The 16,547-nt window shown below is 43.1% G+C and overlaps 1 protein-coding gene across 5 annotated transcripts in view; it reads left to right on the forward strand.

Moving 5' to 3' along the window:
- The window catches only part of rxrgb (retinoid X receptor, gamma b), an 81,949-nt gene that overhangs the window by 44,115 nt on the left and 21,287 nt on the right, over positions 1–16,547 (forward strand). For all 5 annotated transcript variants that reach the window (XM_042322563.1, XM_042322561.1, XM_042322562.1 and 2 more), the window contains exon 2: positions 7,347–7,576. In XM_042322563.1, the coding sequence (XP_042178497.1) occupies positions 7,347–7,576 (230 nt within the window). The remainder of the gene's footprint in view (positions 1–7,346; positions 7,577–16,547) is intronic.

Raw genomic sequence — 16,547 nt, forward strand, 5'->3', positions numbered from 1 at the left:
TATATCATAATCTGACTTTGAAAGTGTACAGGTACAAATATTGTATAAATATTTTATAATTATTAGATGACACTTACTCAGACACACTTGTCTAAATTGATGGGTCAATGTGAAGGGAATGCTATAACCACCCCCCAGACACATCTGGGACGGCAGGGTAGCCTAGCGGTTAGAGTGTTGGACTAGTAACCGAAAGGTTGCAAGTTCATAATCCCCGAGCTGACAAGGTACAAGTCTGTCATTCTGCCCCTGAACAGGCAGTTAACCTGCTGTTCCTAGGCTGTCATTGAAAATAAGAATTTGTTCCTAACTGAGTTGCCTAGTTAAATAAAGGTACAATTTTAAAAAATCTAGCTAAGTGGACTATAAGTCACTATTGTCTAGAGATGTTCATGAATTACAGTAGATGGCCACATTCACCACCGGACACACCTGGCTAACTTGAGTCATGTAATCATTCCCTTGCAAAGTGGAGTATTTTGTTTAGACATGTAGCTAGCGAGCTAAACAATGAACCATATATCCAACCCATAGCTACAGTACACACTGATTGTCATAGCTAGCCACCATGCATGAAATGCTAATGTATGAATCTACATGTAGCTTAAGCTAACCAACTAGGTTCAGTGTTAGCTAGCTAGCTAACTTTAGGCTCTAACTAGCAATGCAAATCTGAGATACAAATAATATTACTACACAGATCATACACGTAACGTGAGCTAGCTAGCCAGCCAGCTAATATTCGTTAGCTAGCAAACAGTATGCTTTAACTTGAAAATGAATTTCTGACCAAATTAGAAATGTATAATATCTAAAAAAATGTAGCTAGACTCTTACCCCGTATACATAGATGAACGCTGCACGGCAGCGTGTATCTTCCATTTGGTTTGTAGCTAGCTACCGCCTGTTTGGCCCATTGTTATGTCAAGTCACTCCAGTTCAAACACAACTTTTCCCCACTGATCTTTGTCGATAGCACCCGCTAAATTTTGTGCAGCAATGTTGTTGATAGCAGTAGCAACACTTTTGCAGTTATCCATGCCTAACGTTATACAGTATCTTTCAAAAAGCCGCGGTAGCAAAGGTTATCTACGCATACTGTGAAGTTTATGTTATGGACAAAAGCATGCTACATGGCAGACCAATCAGAACTCATCTCTCGTCATGTTCATCTAGCCCACCCATTATCTCAGCCAATCATGGCTCGCGGGAAGGTTCCTGTCTTTTTCCGTGTGTGGCTAAACCAGCTAGACAGCTATATCAATAAAAACTATAGAGATATAAAAGCTATACAAATAAAAGTGCATTTTGATCAAACAAACAAAAAAAGTATCATTTGAAAAGCCTCTCCTGTGAGGTAGTTACGTGGGACATACGCCTAGCTTATTGAAACGGGTCACATATAATGTAGGGCCGGGACGATACCTAATAATGAGTCCCAATATACTGTAGCTCCTAAACATCTCTTCTCTCATATCCAGCTGGAAAGACGCCTAAATATGTGTCTGTCTGTGTCTGTTTGTCTGTTTATCTTCTTGAGAGAGCCCATACATTACAGAAGGAGAGGGGTGGGGGTTATAGTCCATTACAGAAGGAGAGGGGTGGGGGTTATAGTCCATTACAGAAGGAGAGGGGAGTGGGGGTTATAGTCCATTACAGAAGGAGAGGGGGAGTGGGGGTTATAGTCCATTACAGAAGGAGAGGGGTGGGGTTATAGTCCATTACAGAAGGAGAGGGGTGGGGGGTTATAGTCCATTACAGAAGGAGAGGGAGTGGGGGTTATAGTCCATTACAGAAGGAGAGGGGAGTGGGGGTTATAGTCCATTACAGAAGGAGAGGGGTGGGGGTTATAGTCCATTACAGAAGGAGAGGAGTGGGGGTTATAGTCCATTACAGAAGGAGAGGGGTGGGGGTTATAGTCCATTACAGAAGGAGAGGGGGTGGGGGTTATAGTCCATTACAGAAGGAGAGGAGTGGGGGTTATAGTCCATTACAGAAGGAGAGGGGGTTGGGATTATAGTCCATTACAGAAGGAGAGGGGTGGGGGTTATAGTCCATTACAGAAGGAGAGGTTATAGTCCATTACAGAGTGGGGGTTATAGTCCATTACAGAAGGAGAGGGGTTAGTGGGGGTTATAGTCCATTACAGAAGGAGAGGGGGGGTTAGTGGGGGTTATAGTCCATTACAGAAGGAGAGGGGAGTGGGGGTTATAGTGCATTACAGAAGGAGAGGGGAGTGGGGGTTATAGTCCATTACAGAAGGAGAGGGGAGTGGGGGTTATAGTCCATTACAGAAGGAGAGGGGTGGGGGTTATAGTCCATTACAGAAGGAGAGGGGTGGGGGTTATAGTCCATTACAGAAGGAGAGGGGTGGGGGTTATAGTCCATTACAGAAGGAGAGGGGAGTGGGGGTTATAGTCCATTACAGAAGGAGAGGGGTGGGGGTTATAGTCCATTACAGAAGGAGAGGAGTGGGGGTTATAGTCCATTACAGAAGGAGAGGGGAGTGGGGGTTATAGTCCATTACAGAAGGAGAGGGAGTGGGGGTTATAGTCCATTACAGAAGGAGAGGGGGTTAGTGGGGGTTATAGTCCATTACAGAAGGAGAGGGGTGGGGGTTATAGTCCATTACAGAAGGAGAGGGGTGGGGGTTATAGTCCATTACAGAAGGAGAGGGGAGTGGGGTTATAGTCCATTACAGAAGGAGAGGGAGTGGGGGTTATAGTCCATTACAGAAGGAGAGGGGAGTGGGGGTTATAGTCCATTACAGAAGGAGAGGGGAGTGGGGGTTATAGTCCATTACAGAAGGAGAGGGGTGGGGGTTATAGTCCATTACAGAAGGAGAGGAGTGGGGGTTATAGTCCATTACAGAAGGAGAGGAGTGGGGGTTATAGTCCATTACAGAAGGAGAGGGGTGGGGGTTATAGTCCATTACAGAAGGAGAGGGGAGTGGGGGTTATAGTCCATTACAGAAGGAGAGGGGTGGGGGTTATAGTCCATTACAGAAGGAGAGGAGTGGGGGTTATAGTCCATTACAGAAGGAGAGGGGAGTGGGGGTTATAGTCCATTACAGAAGGAGAGGAGTGGGGGTTATAGTCCATTACAGAAGGAGAGGAGTGGGGGTTATAGTCCATTACAGAAGGAGAGGGAGTGGGGGTTATAGTCCATTACAGAAGGAGAGGAGTGGGGGTTATAGTCCATTACAGAAGGAGAGGAGTGGGGGTTATAGTCCATTACAGAAGGAGAGGGGAGTGGGGGTTATAGTCCATTACAGAAGGAGAGGGGAGTGGGGGTTATAGTCCATTACAGAAGGAGAGGGGTGGGGGTTATAGTCCATTACAGAAGGAGAGGGGAGTGGGGGTTATAGTCCATTACAGAAGGAGAGGGGAGTGGGGGTTATAGTCCATTACAGAAGGAGAGGGAGTGGGGGTTATAGTCCATTACAGAAGGAGAGGGAGTGGGGGTTATAGTCCATTACAGAAGGAGAGGGGAGTGGGGGTTATAGTCCATTACAGAAGGAGAGGGGGGGGTTAGTGGGGTTATAGTCCATTACAGAAGGAGAGGGGAGTGGGGGTTATAGTCCATTACAGAAGGAGAGGGGGGTTAGTGGGGGTTATAGTCCATTACAGAAGGAGAGGGGAGTGGGGGTTATAGTCCATTACAGAAGGAGAGGGGTGGGGGTTATAGTCCATTACAGAAGGAGAGGGGGGGGTTATAGTCCATTACAGAAGGAGAGGGGTCCAGTGGGGGTTATAGTCCATTACAGAAGGAGAGGGGAGTGGGGGTTATAGTCCATTACAGAAGGAGAGGAGTGGGGGTTATAGTCCATTACAGAAGGAGAGGGGAGTGGGGGTTATAGTCCATTACAGAAGGAGAGGGGGGGGTTAGTGGGGGTTATAGTCCATTACAGAAGGAGAGGGGAGTGGGGGTTATAGTCCATTACAGAAGGAGAGGGGAGTGGGGGTTATAGTCCATTACAGAAGGAGAGGAGTGGGGTTATAGTCCATTACAGAAGGAGAGGGGAGTGGGGGTTATAGTCCATTACAGAAGGAGAGGGGAGTGGGGTTATAGTCCATTACAGAAGGAGAGGGGAGTGGGGGTTATAGTCATTACAGAAGGAGAGGGGAGTGGGGGTTATAGTGCATTACAGAAGGAGAGGAGTGGGGGTCTGTAGTCCATTACAGATGGAGAGGAGTGGGGTCTGTAGTCCATTACAGAAGGAGAGGGGAGTGGGGGTTATAGTCCATTACAGAAGGAGAGGAGTGGGGGTTATAGTCCATTACAGAAGGAGAGGAGTGGGGGTTATAGTCCATTACAGAAGGAGAGGAGTGGGGGTTATAGTCCATTACAGAAGGAGAGGGGAGTGGGGGTTATAGTCCATTACAGAAGGAGAGGGAGTGGGGTCTATAGTCCATTACAGAAGGAGAGGAGTGGGGGTTATAGTCCATTACAGAAGGAGAGGAGTGGGGGTTATAGTCCATTACAGAAGGAGAGGAGTGGGGGTTATAGTCCATTACAGAAGGAGAGGAGTGGGGTCTGTAGTCCATTACAGAAGGAGAGGGGGTTATAGTGGGGGGGAGTTATAGTCCATTACAGAAGGAGAGGAGTGGGGGTTATAGTCCATTACAGAAGGAGAGGAGTGGGGGTTATAGTCCATTACAGAAGGAGAGGGAGTGGGGGTTATAGTCCATTACAGAAGGAGAGGAGTGGGGTTATAGTCCATTACAGAAGGAGAGGGGAGTGGGGGTTATAGTCCATTACAGAAGGAGAGGAGTGGGGGTTATAGTCCATTACAGAAGGAGAGGGGGTGGGGGTTATAGTCCATTACAGAAGGAGAGGGGTGGGGGTTATAGTCCATTACAGAAGGAGAGGGGAGTGGGGTTATAGTCCATTACAGAAGGAGAGGGGAGTGGGGGTTATAGTCCATTACAGAAGGAGAGGAGTGGGGGTTATAGTCCATTACAGAAGGAGAGGGGAGTGGGGGTTATAGTCCATTACAGAAGGAGAGGGGAGTGGGGGTTATAGTCCATTACAGAAGGAGAGGGGAGTGGGGGTTATAGTCCATTACAGAAGGAGAGGGTGGGGGTTATAGTCCATTACAGAAGGAGAGGGGTTTATAGTCCATTACAGAAGGAGAGGGGAGTGGGGGTTATAGTCCATTACAGAAGGAGAGGAGTGGGGTTATAGTCCATTACAGAAGGAGAGGGGGTTAGTGGGGGTTATAGTCCATTACAGAAGGAGAGGAGTGGGGGTTATAGTCCATTACAGAAGGAGAGGGGAGTGGGGGTTATAGTCCATTACAGAAGGAGAGGGGAGTGGGGGTTATAGTCCATTACAGAAGAAGGAGAGGGAAGGAGTGGGGGTTATAGTCCATTACAGAAGGAGAGGGGAGAGTGGGGGTTATAGTCCATTACAGAAGGAGAGGAGTGGGGTCTGTAGTCCATTACAGATGGAGAGGAGTGGGGTTATAGTCCATTACAGAAGGAGAGGGGAGTGGGGGTTATAGTCCATTACAGAAGGAGAGGAGTGGGGGTTATAGTCCATTACAGAAGGAGAGGAGTGGGGGTTATAGTCCATTACAGAAGGAGAGGAGTGGGGGTTATAGTCCATTACAGAAGGAGAGGAGTGGGGGTTATAGTCCATTACAGAAGGAGAGGAGTGGGGGTTATAGTCCATTACAGAAGGAGAGGAGTGGGGGTTATAGTCCATTACAGAAGGAGAGGAGTGGGGGTTATAGTCCATTACAGAAGGAGAGGGAGTGGGGGTTATAGTCCATTACAGAAGGAGAGGGGAGTGGGGGTTATAGTCCATTACAGAAGGAGAGGAGTGGGGTTATAGTCCATTACAGAAGGATAGTCCATTACAGAAGGAGAGGAGGGGGGTTATAGTCCATTACAGAAGGAGAGGAGTGGGGGTTATAGTCCATTACAGAAGGAGAGGAGTGGGGTTATAGTCCATTACAGAAGGAGAGGAGTGGGGTTATAGTCCATTACAGAAGGAGAGGAGTGGGGGTTATAGTCCATTACAGAAGGAGAGGAGTGGGGGTTATAGTCCATTACAGAAGGAGAGGGGGGTTAGTGGGGGGTCCATTACAGAAGGAGAGGAGTGGGGGTTATAGTCCATTACAGAAGGAGAGGAGTGGGGGTTATAGTCCATTACAGAAGGAGAGGAGTGGGGGTTATAGTCCATTACAGAAGGAGAGGAGTGGGGGTTATAGTCCATTACAGAAGGAGAGGGGAGTGGGGGTTATAGTCCATTACAGAAGGAGAGGAGTGGGGGTTATAGTCCATTACAGAAGGAGAGGGAGTGGGGGTTATAGTCCATTACAGAAGGAGAGGAGTGGGGGTTATAGTCCATTACAGAAGGAGAGGAGTGGGGGTTATAGTCCATTACAGAAGGAGAGGGGAGTGGGGGTTATAGTCCATTACAGAAGGAGAGGGGAGTGGGGGTTATAGTCCATTACAGAAGGAGAGGGGAGTGGGGGTTATAGTCCATTACAGAAGGAGAGGGGAGTGGGGGTTATAGTCCATTACAGAAGGAGAGGAGTGGGGGTTATAGTCCATTACAGAAGGAGAGGAGAGTGGGGGTTATAGTCCATTACAGAAGGAGAGGGGAGTGGGGTCTGTAGTCCATTACAGAAGGAGAGGGGAGTGGGGGTTATAGTCCATTACAGATGGAGAGGAGTGGGGTCTGTAGTCCATTACAGAAGGAGAGGGGAGTGGGGGTTATAGTGCATTGCAGAAGGAGAGGAGAGTGGGGGTTATAGTCCATTACAGAAGGAGAGGGGAGTGGGGTCTGTAGTCCATTACAGAAGGAGAGGGGAGTGGGGGTTATAGTCCATTACAGATGGAGAGGAGTGGGGTCTGTAGTCCATTACAGAAGGAGAGGGAGTGGGGGTTATAGTCCATTACAGATGGAGAGGAGTGGGGTCTGTAGTCCATTACAGAAGGAGAGGGGAGTGGGGGTTATAGTCCATTACAGAAGGAGAGGAGAGTGGGGGTTATAGTCCATTACAGATGGAGAGGAGTGGGGTCTGTAGTCCATTACAGAAGGAGAGGGGAGTGGGGGTTATAGTGCATTGCAGAAGGAGAGGAGTGGGGTCTGTAGTCCATTACAGATGGAGAGGAGTGGGGTCTGTAGTCCATTACAGAAGGAGAGGAGTAGGGGCTATAGTTTTATGGCTAAAGAGGAAGTTGCACAACATCTCTTCTCTGGCGTACAGAAGCAGGATTAGCAGCCAAACAGCTGTGGTTCTACAGCATGTGATGTGTCTGCTATGGAGAACTGTTCCGTTCAGACTCAGCTCTGTATGTCTCTAACCCTGTCTCTTTGACTCATCCCCACAGATTCCCAAGGGCCGATGAGCATGCCCCACTCCCATGGCCCTCCAATGGGTGGCATGGTGGGGCACCCCTCTGTCATCAGCACCTCCAGGACCCTTCCATCCCCAATGAGCACCCTGGGCGCGCCCATGAACGGCCTGGCGTCGCCCTACTCCGTCATCACGTCCTCCCTGGGCGCGCCCTCCACGCCAGGGATCAACTTCGGATCGCTCCACAGTCCACAGATGAGAGAGGTGTGGTGCCACTTAGCTTCACTCAACTTGTGAGATCTGAAAACATCTAATGTTGCTGACTATTATCATCCAGAACAATTTTATCTCAATAGCTAGATTTCCCTCCAATTGGCGAACAAAATTTTAATGCGAATATAAAAAAATCTGCATGAAGAAAATATGCTAATGTTTCCCACCACGTGGTGTGCTTCCACAAACTGACAGTGTGTGACGACGTAGTGCACACAAAATGTACTTTTCCCTCTTAAGTTTTCATGTACTGAATAAAAATGTAACATTCAATGTGTTTCCATCACATTTTCAACTCTTACTGATAGTTTTGTCGCAAAAAAAACATTTTTTATTAAATAGCAAATGTGTGTAACAGTATAACTTTAGACCGTCCCCTCGCGCGAACCAGGGACCCTCTGCACACATCAACAACAGTCACCCACGAAGCATCGTTACCCATCGCTCCACAAAAGCCACGGGGAACCACTACTTCAAGGTCTCAGAGCAAGTTACGTTGAAACGCTATTTAGCGCGCACCACCGCTAACTAGCTAGCCGTTTCACATCCGTTACATGTGCCTACTCTGGTCTTGGCACGAGCCCTCTAGCCAACGGCTCGCAGATACAGTGCAGGTGGGCTAGTCTTCATGATGAGATTATTATAGATAAGAGAATGTTTTTATTTGTCAAACTGCCGTCAAGCATCGGGTCATCATGTCACCAGAATAAGACCCTGGATATTTATTGGAAAGGACCATCAAGTTCCTCACCGTGCACTTTCACCACCCTGTGAAGTTCCTCACCGTGCACTTTCACCACCCTGTGAAGTTCCTCACCGTGCACTTTCCTCACCCTGTGAAGTTCCTAACCGTGCACTTTCACCACCCTGTGAAGTTCCTCACCGTGCACTTTCACCACCCTGTGAAGTTCCTCACCGTGCACTTTCACCACCCTGTGAAGTTCCTCACCGTGCACATTCACCACCCTGTGAAGTTCCTCACCGTGCACTTTCCTCACCCTGTGAAGTTCCTCACCGTGCACTTTCACCACCCTGTGAAGTTCCTCACCGTGCACTTTCACCACCCTGTGAAGTTCCCTCACCGTGCACTTTCACCACCCTGTGAAGTTCCTCACCGTGCACTTTCACCACCCTGTGAAGTTCCTCACCGTGCACTTTCACCACCCTGTGAAGTTCCTCACCGTGCACTTTCACCACCCTGTGAAGTTCATTATAAATTATAATCAGTAGCCTAATAAACTGCATGGTTTCACGAGATAGTGGGAGGACCACACGTCATGTCATCGCGCGACTCCCAAGTTTACTTCGATATGATGGGTATTACAGTAGATTCCTTCAGTTGGTGGCCAGATGTTCATTCAATGTGTACTGCATGTTTATCACTATATTCTGCTCAAGGACTGAATCAAGGACAGTCATTTTGCTTTCTAAGTGTGTGGTTTTTACATGCCTGTTGGATACTCAGTGTGAAGGTTAGTCGTATCCAATATCTGGGGTGGACACGACATTACTGTAATCCACCACCTCTCCTCTGCCCTCTGCTTGACCTAGAAACCTTTAGCCTAAAGGTCAGCTCTTAGTGGCTTGTTGTGGGTCAAACAGGCTGGGCAGACTAGTGGGACGCAGTGTGTGTGTGTGTGTGTGTGTGTGTGTGTGTGTGTGTGTGTGTGTGTGTGTGTGTGTGTGTGTGTGTGTGTGTCTGTGTGTCTATGTGTCTGTGTGTGTGCCTTCTCAGTGTTAGCCTCAGCCCTTGAATCGATTATAGCAGTAATTGCCAAAGAAAGACCATCTCTCTCAGTTTTCTCCCTCTTCGCTGAGCTTTCATCCTCCCATCTATAGGTTATTACAGGATCATTCACAACAATGGATAAGCTTCACTGACATAAACAATAAGCAACAATACCCACCGTAAGGACGCTATATCTTACCGTCTCACACAATGAACTACAACATCCTATAGGAATTCTCTCTAAGTGCTCTGTTATATAAACTACACAGCAGATAAGGGTTTTGAAAGGCAGCCCTTCAGACAGTGCTCCATCATCTGTAAGTGCTTTTGTGTTTATGCTATGTTTCACTATCTGAAGCCAATGGCTGCCATTGTTACACTAATTATCAAGCCTTGTTTTAGAGATTATTTGAAAGGGGGAGATACAGTGCCGTCAAACAGTATTTGCCCAATTTTCAGATTTTCTCTATCTTTTTTTTAATACTGAATATTAACAGATCTTCAACCAAAACCTAATATTAGATAAGGGTATTCTGAGTTTACAAAAAAAAAATATTACAAAATGTTTTTTTTGTGTGTGTGTGGGGGGGGGACAAAGCCAGAACTATATGCTATAGAGGAGAGGATATCCTCTACTACAGTGGTAGGACGGATCTGGGTCTGAGGGAGACTGACTGTGAGCTGTGGATGGATGCATTTGCGTCTCCATTCAGGATGGTGCACTAAGCTATTCATGGGTTGCATGTTTCATCACAATATGGTTTTGAAAGGCTTGTTTTAGGACTGATGCCCAACTGAGCGTTTTACTCAATTGCGGGTCTCAATAGGTGCTGATGGAGATTATGTCTAAGCCTCCTGGAGTCTAAGCCTGGGGGGGGCACAGCACTGATAGCACAGCTGAAAATTGTTGTGCTGATGAATTAAACAATAAAATTGGCCTTCTTTAGACTAGTTGAGTATCTGGAGCATCAGCATTTGTGGGTTCGATTACAGGCTCAATATGGCCAGAAACAAAGAACTTTCTTCTGAAACTCGTCAGTCTATTCTTGTTCTGGGAAATGAAGGCTATTCCATGCGAGAAATTACCAATAAACTGAAGGTTTCGTACAACGCTGTGTACTACTCCCTTCACAGAACAGCGCAAACTGTCTCTAACCAGAATAGAAAGAGGAGTGGGAGGCCCCGGTGCACAACTGAGCAAGAGGACAAGTACATTAGAGTGTCTAGTTTGAGAAACAGATGCCTCACAAGTCCTCAACTGGCAGCATCATTAAATAGTACCCGCAAAACACCAGTCTCAACGTCAACAGTGAAGAGGCGACTCTGGGATGCTGGTCTTCTAGGCAGTTATTTGGATTTTTACGAATTATCTTTGAAAGACAGGGTCCTGAAAAAAGGACGTTTATTTTTTCGCTGAGTTTATATGTATATATATATGGCGTGTAAGATAAAGGTCTCAATCAAAGCATGAGCTAAGTATGCGTTTAGCCTGTTTATAGCTAGTAGTAATAGTTTATAGCTAGTAGTAATAGTTTATAGCTAGTAGTAATAGTTTATAGCTAGTAGTAATAGTTTATAGCTAGTAGTAATAGTTTATAGCTAGTAGTAATAGTTTATAGCTAGTAGTAATAGTTTATAGCTAGTAGTAATAGTTTATAGCTAGTATTAATAGTTTATAGCTAGTAGTAATAGTTTATATCTAGTAGTGATAGTTTATATCTAGCAGTAATAGTTTATATCTAGTAGTAATAGTTTATAGCTAGTAGTAATAGTTTATATCTAGTAGTAATAGTTTATAGCTAGTAGTAATAGTTTATAGCTAGTAGTAGCTAGTAGTAATAGTTTATAGCTAGTAGTAATAGTTTATAGCTATTAGTAATAGTTTATAGCTAGTAGTAATAGTTTATAGCTAGTAGTAATAGTTTATATCTAGTAGTAATAGTTTATAGCTAGTAGTAATAGTTTATATCTAGTAGTAATAGTTTATATCTAGTAGTAATAGTTTATAGCTAGTAGTAATAGTTTATAGCTAGTAGTAATAGTTTATAGCTAGTAGTAATAGTTTATAGCTAGTAGTAATAATTTATATCTAGTAGTAATAGTTTATAGCTAGTAGTAGCTAGTAGTAATAGTTTATAGCTAGTAGTGATAGTTTATATCTAGCAGTAATAGTTTATATCTAGTAGTAATAGTTTATAGCTAGTAGTAATAGTTTATATCTAGTAGTAATAGTTTATAGCTAGTAGTAATAGTTTATAGCTAGTAGTAGCTAGTAGTAATAGTTTATAGCTAGTAGTAATAGTTTATAGCTATTAGTAATAGTTTATAGCTAGTAGTAATAGTTTATAGCTAGTAGTAATAATTTATATCTAGTAGTAATAGTTTATAGCTAGTAGTAGCTAGTAGTAATAGTTTATAGCTAGTAGTGATAGTTTATAGCTAGTAGTAATAGTTTATAGCTAGTAGTAATAGTTTATAGCTAGTAGTAATAGTTTATATCTAGTAGTAATAGTTTATAGCTAGTAGTAATAGTTTATAGCTAGTAGTAATAGTAGTAAGAGTTTATATCTAGTAGTAATAGTTTATAGCTAGTAGTAATAGTTTATAGCTAGTAGTAGCTAGTAGTAATAGTTTATAGCTAGTAGTGATAGTTTATAGCTAGTAGTAATAGTTTATAGCTAGTAGTAATAGTTTATAGCTAGTAGTAATAGTTTATAGCTAGTAGTAATAGTTTATAGCTAGTAGTAATAGTTTATAGCTAGTAGTAATAGTTTATATCTAGTAGTAATAGTTTATAGCTAGTAGTAGCTAGTAGTAATAGTTTATATCTAGTAGTAATAGTTTATAGCTAGTAGTAGCTAGTAGTAATAGTTTATAGCTAGTAGTAATAGTTTATAGCTATTAGTAATAGTTTATATCTAGTAGTAATAGTTTATAGCTAGTAGTAGCTAGTAGTAATAGTTTATAGCTAGTAGTAATAGTTTATAGCTAGTAGTGATAGTTTATATCTAGTAGTAATAGTTTATATCTAGTAGTAATAGTTTATATCTAGTAGTAATCGTTTATATCTAGTAGTAATAGTTTATAGCTAGTAGTAATCGTTTATATCTAGTAGTAATAGTTTATATCTAGTAGTAATAGTTTATAGCTAGTAGTAATAGTTTATAGCTAGTAGTAATAGTTTATAGCTAGTAGTAATAGTTTATAGCTAGTAGTAATAGTTTATATCTAGTAGTAATAGTAGCTAGTAGTAATAGTTTATAGCTAGTAGTGATAGTTTATAGCTAGTAGTAATAGTTTATAGCTAGTAGTAATAGTTTATAGCTAGTAGTAATAGTTTATAGCTAGTAGTAATAGTTTATAGCTAGTAGTAGCTAGTAGTAATAGTTTATAGCTAGTAGTGATAGTTTATAGCTAGTAGTAATAGTTTATAGCTAGTAGTAATAGTTTATAGCTAGTAGTAATAGTTTATAGCTAGTAGTAATAGTTTATAGCTAGTAGTAATAGTTTATATCTAGTAGTAATAGTTTATAGCTAGTAGTAGCTAGTAGTAATAGTTTATAGCTAGTAGTGATAGTTTATAGCTAGTAGTAATAGTTTATAGCTAGTAGTAATAGTTTATAGCTAGTAGTAATAGTTTATAGCTAGTAGTAATAGTTTATAGCTAGTAGTAATAGTTTATAGCTAGTAGTAATAGTTTATAGCTAGTAGTAATAGTTTATATCTAGTAGTAATAGTTTATAGCTAGTAGTAATAGTTTATAGCTAGTAGTAATAGTAGTAAGAGTTTATATCTAGTAGTAATAGTTTATAGCTAGTAGTAATAGTTTATATCTAGTAGTAATAGTTTATAGCTAGTAGTAAATCAAATCAAATTTATTTATATAGCCCTTCGTACATCAGCTGATATCTCAAAGTGCTGTACAGAAACCCTGCCTAAAACCCCAAACAGCAACCAATGCAGGTGTAGAAGCACGGTGGCTAGGAAAAACTCCCTAGAAAGGCCAGAACCTAGAAAAAAACCTAGAGGGGAACCAGGCTATGTCGGGTGGCCAGTCCTCTTCTGGCTGTGCCGGGTGGAGATTATAACAGAACATGGCCAAGATGTTCAAATGTTCATAAATGACCAGCATGGTCAAATAATAATAATCACAGGCAGAACAGTTGAAACTGGAGCAGCAGCATGGCCAGGTGGACTGGGGACAGCAAGGAGTCATCATGTCAGGTAGTCCTGAGGCATGGTCCTAGGGCTCAGGTCCTCCGATTGAGAGAAAGAAAGAGAGAAAGAGAGAATTAGAGAGAGCAAACTTAAATTCACACAGGACACCGGATAGGGCAGGAAAAGTACTCCAGATATAACAAACTGACCCTAGCCCCCCGACACATAAACTACTGCAGCATAAATACTGGAGGCTGAGACAGGAGGGGTCAGGAGAAACTGTTGCCCCATCCGATGACACCCCCGGACAGGGCCAAACAGGAAGGATATAACCCCACCCACTTTGCCAAAGCACAGCCCCCACACCACTAGAGGGATATCTTCAACCACCAACTTACCATCCTGAGACAAGGCCGAGTATAGCCCACAAAGATCTCCGCCACGGCACAACCCAAGGGGGGCGCCAACCCAGACAGGAAGATCGCATCAGTGACTCAACCCACTCAAGTGTCGTACCCCTCCTAGGGACGGTATGAAAGAGCCCCAGTAAGCCAGTGACTCAGCCCCTGTAATAGGGTTAGAGGCAGAGAATCCCAGTGGAAAGAGGGGAACCGGCCAGGCAGAGACAGCAAGGGCGGTTCGTTGCTCCAGAGCCTTTCCGTTCACCTTCACACTCCTGGGCCAGACTACACTCAATCATAGGACCTAATGAAGAGATGAGACTTCAGTAAAGACTTAAAGGTTGAGACTGAGTTTGCGTCTCTCACACGGGTAGGCAGACCATTCCATAAAAATGGAGCTCTATAGGAGAACGCCCTGCCTCCAGCTGTTTGCTTAGAAATTCTAGGGACAATTAGGAGGCCTGCGTCTTGTGACCGTAGCGTACATGTAGGTATGTACGGCAGGACCAAATCAGAGAGATAGGTAGGAGCAAGCCCATGTAATGCTTTGTAGGTTAGCAGTAAAACCTTGAAATCAGCCCTTGCCTTGACAGGAAGCCAGTGTAGGGAGGCTAGCACGGGAGTAATATGATCACATTTTTTGGTTCTAGTCAGGATTCTAGCAGCCGCATTTAGCACTAACTGAAGTTTATTTAGTGCTTTATCCGGGTAGCCTGAAAGTAGAGCATTGCAGTAGTCTAACCTAGAAGTGACAAAAGCATGGATTAATTTTTCTGCATCATTTTTGGACAGAAAGTTTCTGATTTTTGCAATGTTACGTAGATGGAAAAAAACTGTCCTTGAAACAGTCTTGATATGTTCTTCAAAAGAGAGATCAGGGTCCAGAGTAACGCCGAGGTCCTTCACAGTTTTATTTGAGACGACTGTACAACCATTAAGATTGATTGAACAGAAGATCTCTTTGTTTCTTGGGACCTAGAACAAGCATCTCTGTTTTGTCCGAGATTAAAAGTAGAAAGTTTGCAGCCATCCACTTCCTTATGTCTGACACACATGCTTCTAGCGAGGACAATTTTGGGGCTTCACCATGTTTCATTGAAATGTACAGCTGTGTGTCATCCGCATAGCAGTGAAAGTTAACATTATGTTTTTTCGAATGACATCTCCAAGAGGTAAAATATATAGTGAAAACAATAGTGGTCCTAAAATGGAACCTTGAGGAACACCGAAATTTACAGTTGATTTAGTAATAGTTTATAGCTAGTAGCAATAGTTTATAGCTAGTAGTAATAGTTTATAGCTAGTAGTAATAGTTTATAGCTAGTAGCAATAGTTTATAGCTAGTAGTAATAGTTTATAGCTAGTAGTAATAGTTTATAGCTAGTAGTAATAGTTTATGTCAAGTAGTAATAGTTTATAGCTAGTAGTAATAGTTTATAGCTAGTAGTAATAGTTTATAGCTAGTAGCAATAGTTTATAGCTAGTAGTAATATTTTATAGCTAGTAGTAATAGTTTATAGCTAGTAGTAATAGTTTATATCTAGTAGTAATAGTTTATAGCTAGTAGTAATAGTTTATAGCTAGTAGTAATAGTTTATGTCTAGTAGTAATAGTTTATATCTAGTAGTAATAGTTGTAAAGCATGTCTGAACCATATATATATATATAGATATAGATATATAGATATAGATATATATATAGACTGTATCATAAATGTATGAAGCATTGGTAATGCATGTTTCATACTTGTGCTGCATATGGCTGTGTTTGTCTGAGGCATGTTGGTGCCCGAGAAGCCATAAGCATGTGAATGGCATGTTTAATCATAACATATGTGTAGCATATGTTGGCCATTTGTCTGGCATGTTGGCTGTATGGGAGAGGCATGGTTATGAGCTGCAGTACAGGAAAGGGCTCTCTCTCATCATTGACTCACCAGCATCAGCAGAAGACAGAATGCTAATTTAGCTGACTGTTTGCTCACTACTAAAGCTCACGTAGAGAGGGAAAGGGGAAAGAGAGCACTCTAAGCAGTGGTGGTGGTGGAGGGGGGGGGGTTAAGATAAGTTAAGATACCTTAATAGAAAAGTTAAAGTGAAAGACACCCAGGAAAATACTACTTGAGTGTATTTGGTTTTAAATATACTTAAGTATCAAAAGTAAATGTAATTGCTAACATGTACTTAATATGTATCAAAAGTAAATGAATAAAAATAGTAAAGTAAAGTACAGATACCTCAAAAAACTACTTAAGTAGTACTTTCAAGTAATTTTACTTAAGTACTTTACACCAACTGACACTAGGCCAACTGAAAAAAAGATAGAGAGATGGAGATAGAGGGAGAAAGAGAGAGGGGGAGGAGGAGAGAGAGAGAGAGAGAGAGAGGGGAGGAGGAGAGAGAGGGAGGGGGAGGAGGAGAGAGAGGGAGAGAGAGAGAGGGGTAGGAGGAGAGAGAGGGAGAGAGAGAGAGAGAGAGAGAGGGGGAGGAGAGAGAGGGGGGGGGGAGGAGGAGAGAGAGGGAGAGAGAGAGAGGGGTAGGAGGAGAGAGAGAGAGAGAGAGAGAGGGGGGGAGGAGGAGAGAGGGGGAGAGAGAGGGAGGGGGGAGGAGGAGAGAGAGGGAGAGAGAGAGAGGGGTAGGAGGAGAGAGAGAGAGAGAGAGGGGGAGGAGGAGAG

Source organism: Oncorhynchus tshawytscha, linkage group LG05 (assembly GCF_018296145.1).
Source record: "Oncorhynchus tshawytscha isolate Ot180627B linkage group LG05, Otsh_v2.0, whole genome shotgun sequence".
In the NCBI taxonomy this organism is placed as follows: domain Eukaryota; kingdom Metazoa; phylum Chordata; class Actinopteri; order Salmoniformes; family Salmonidae; genus Oncorhynchus; species Oncorhynchus tshawytscha.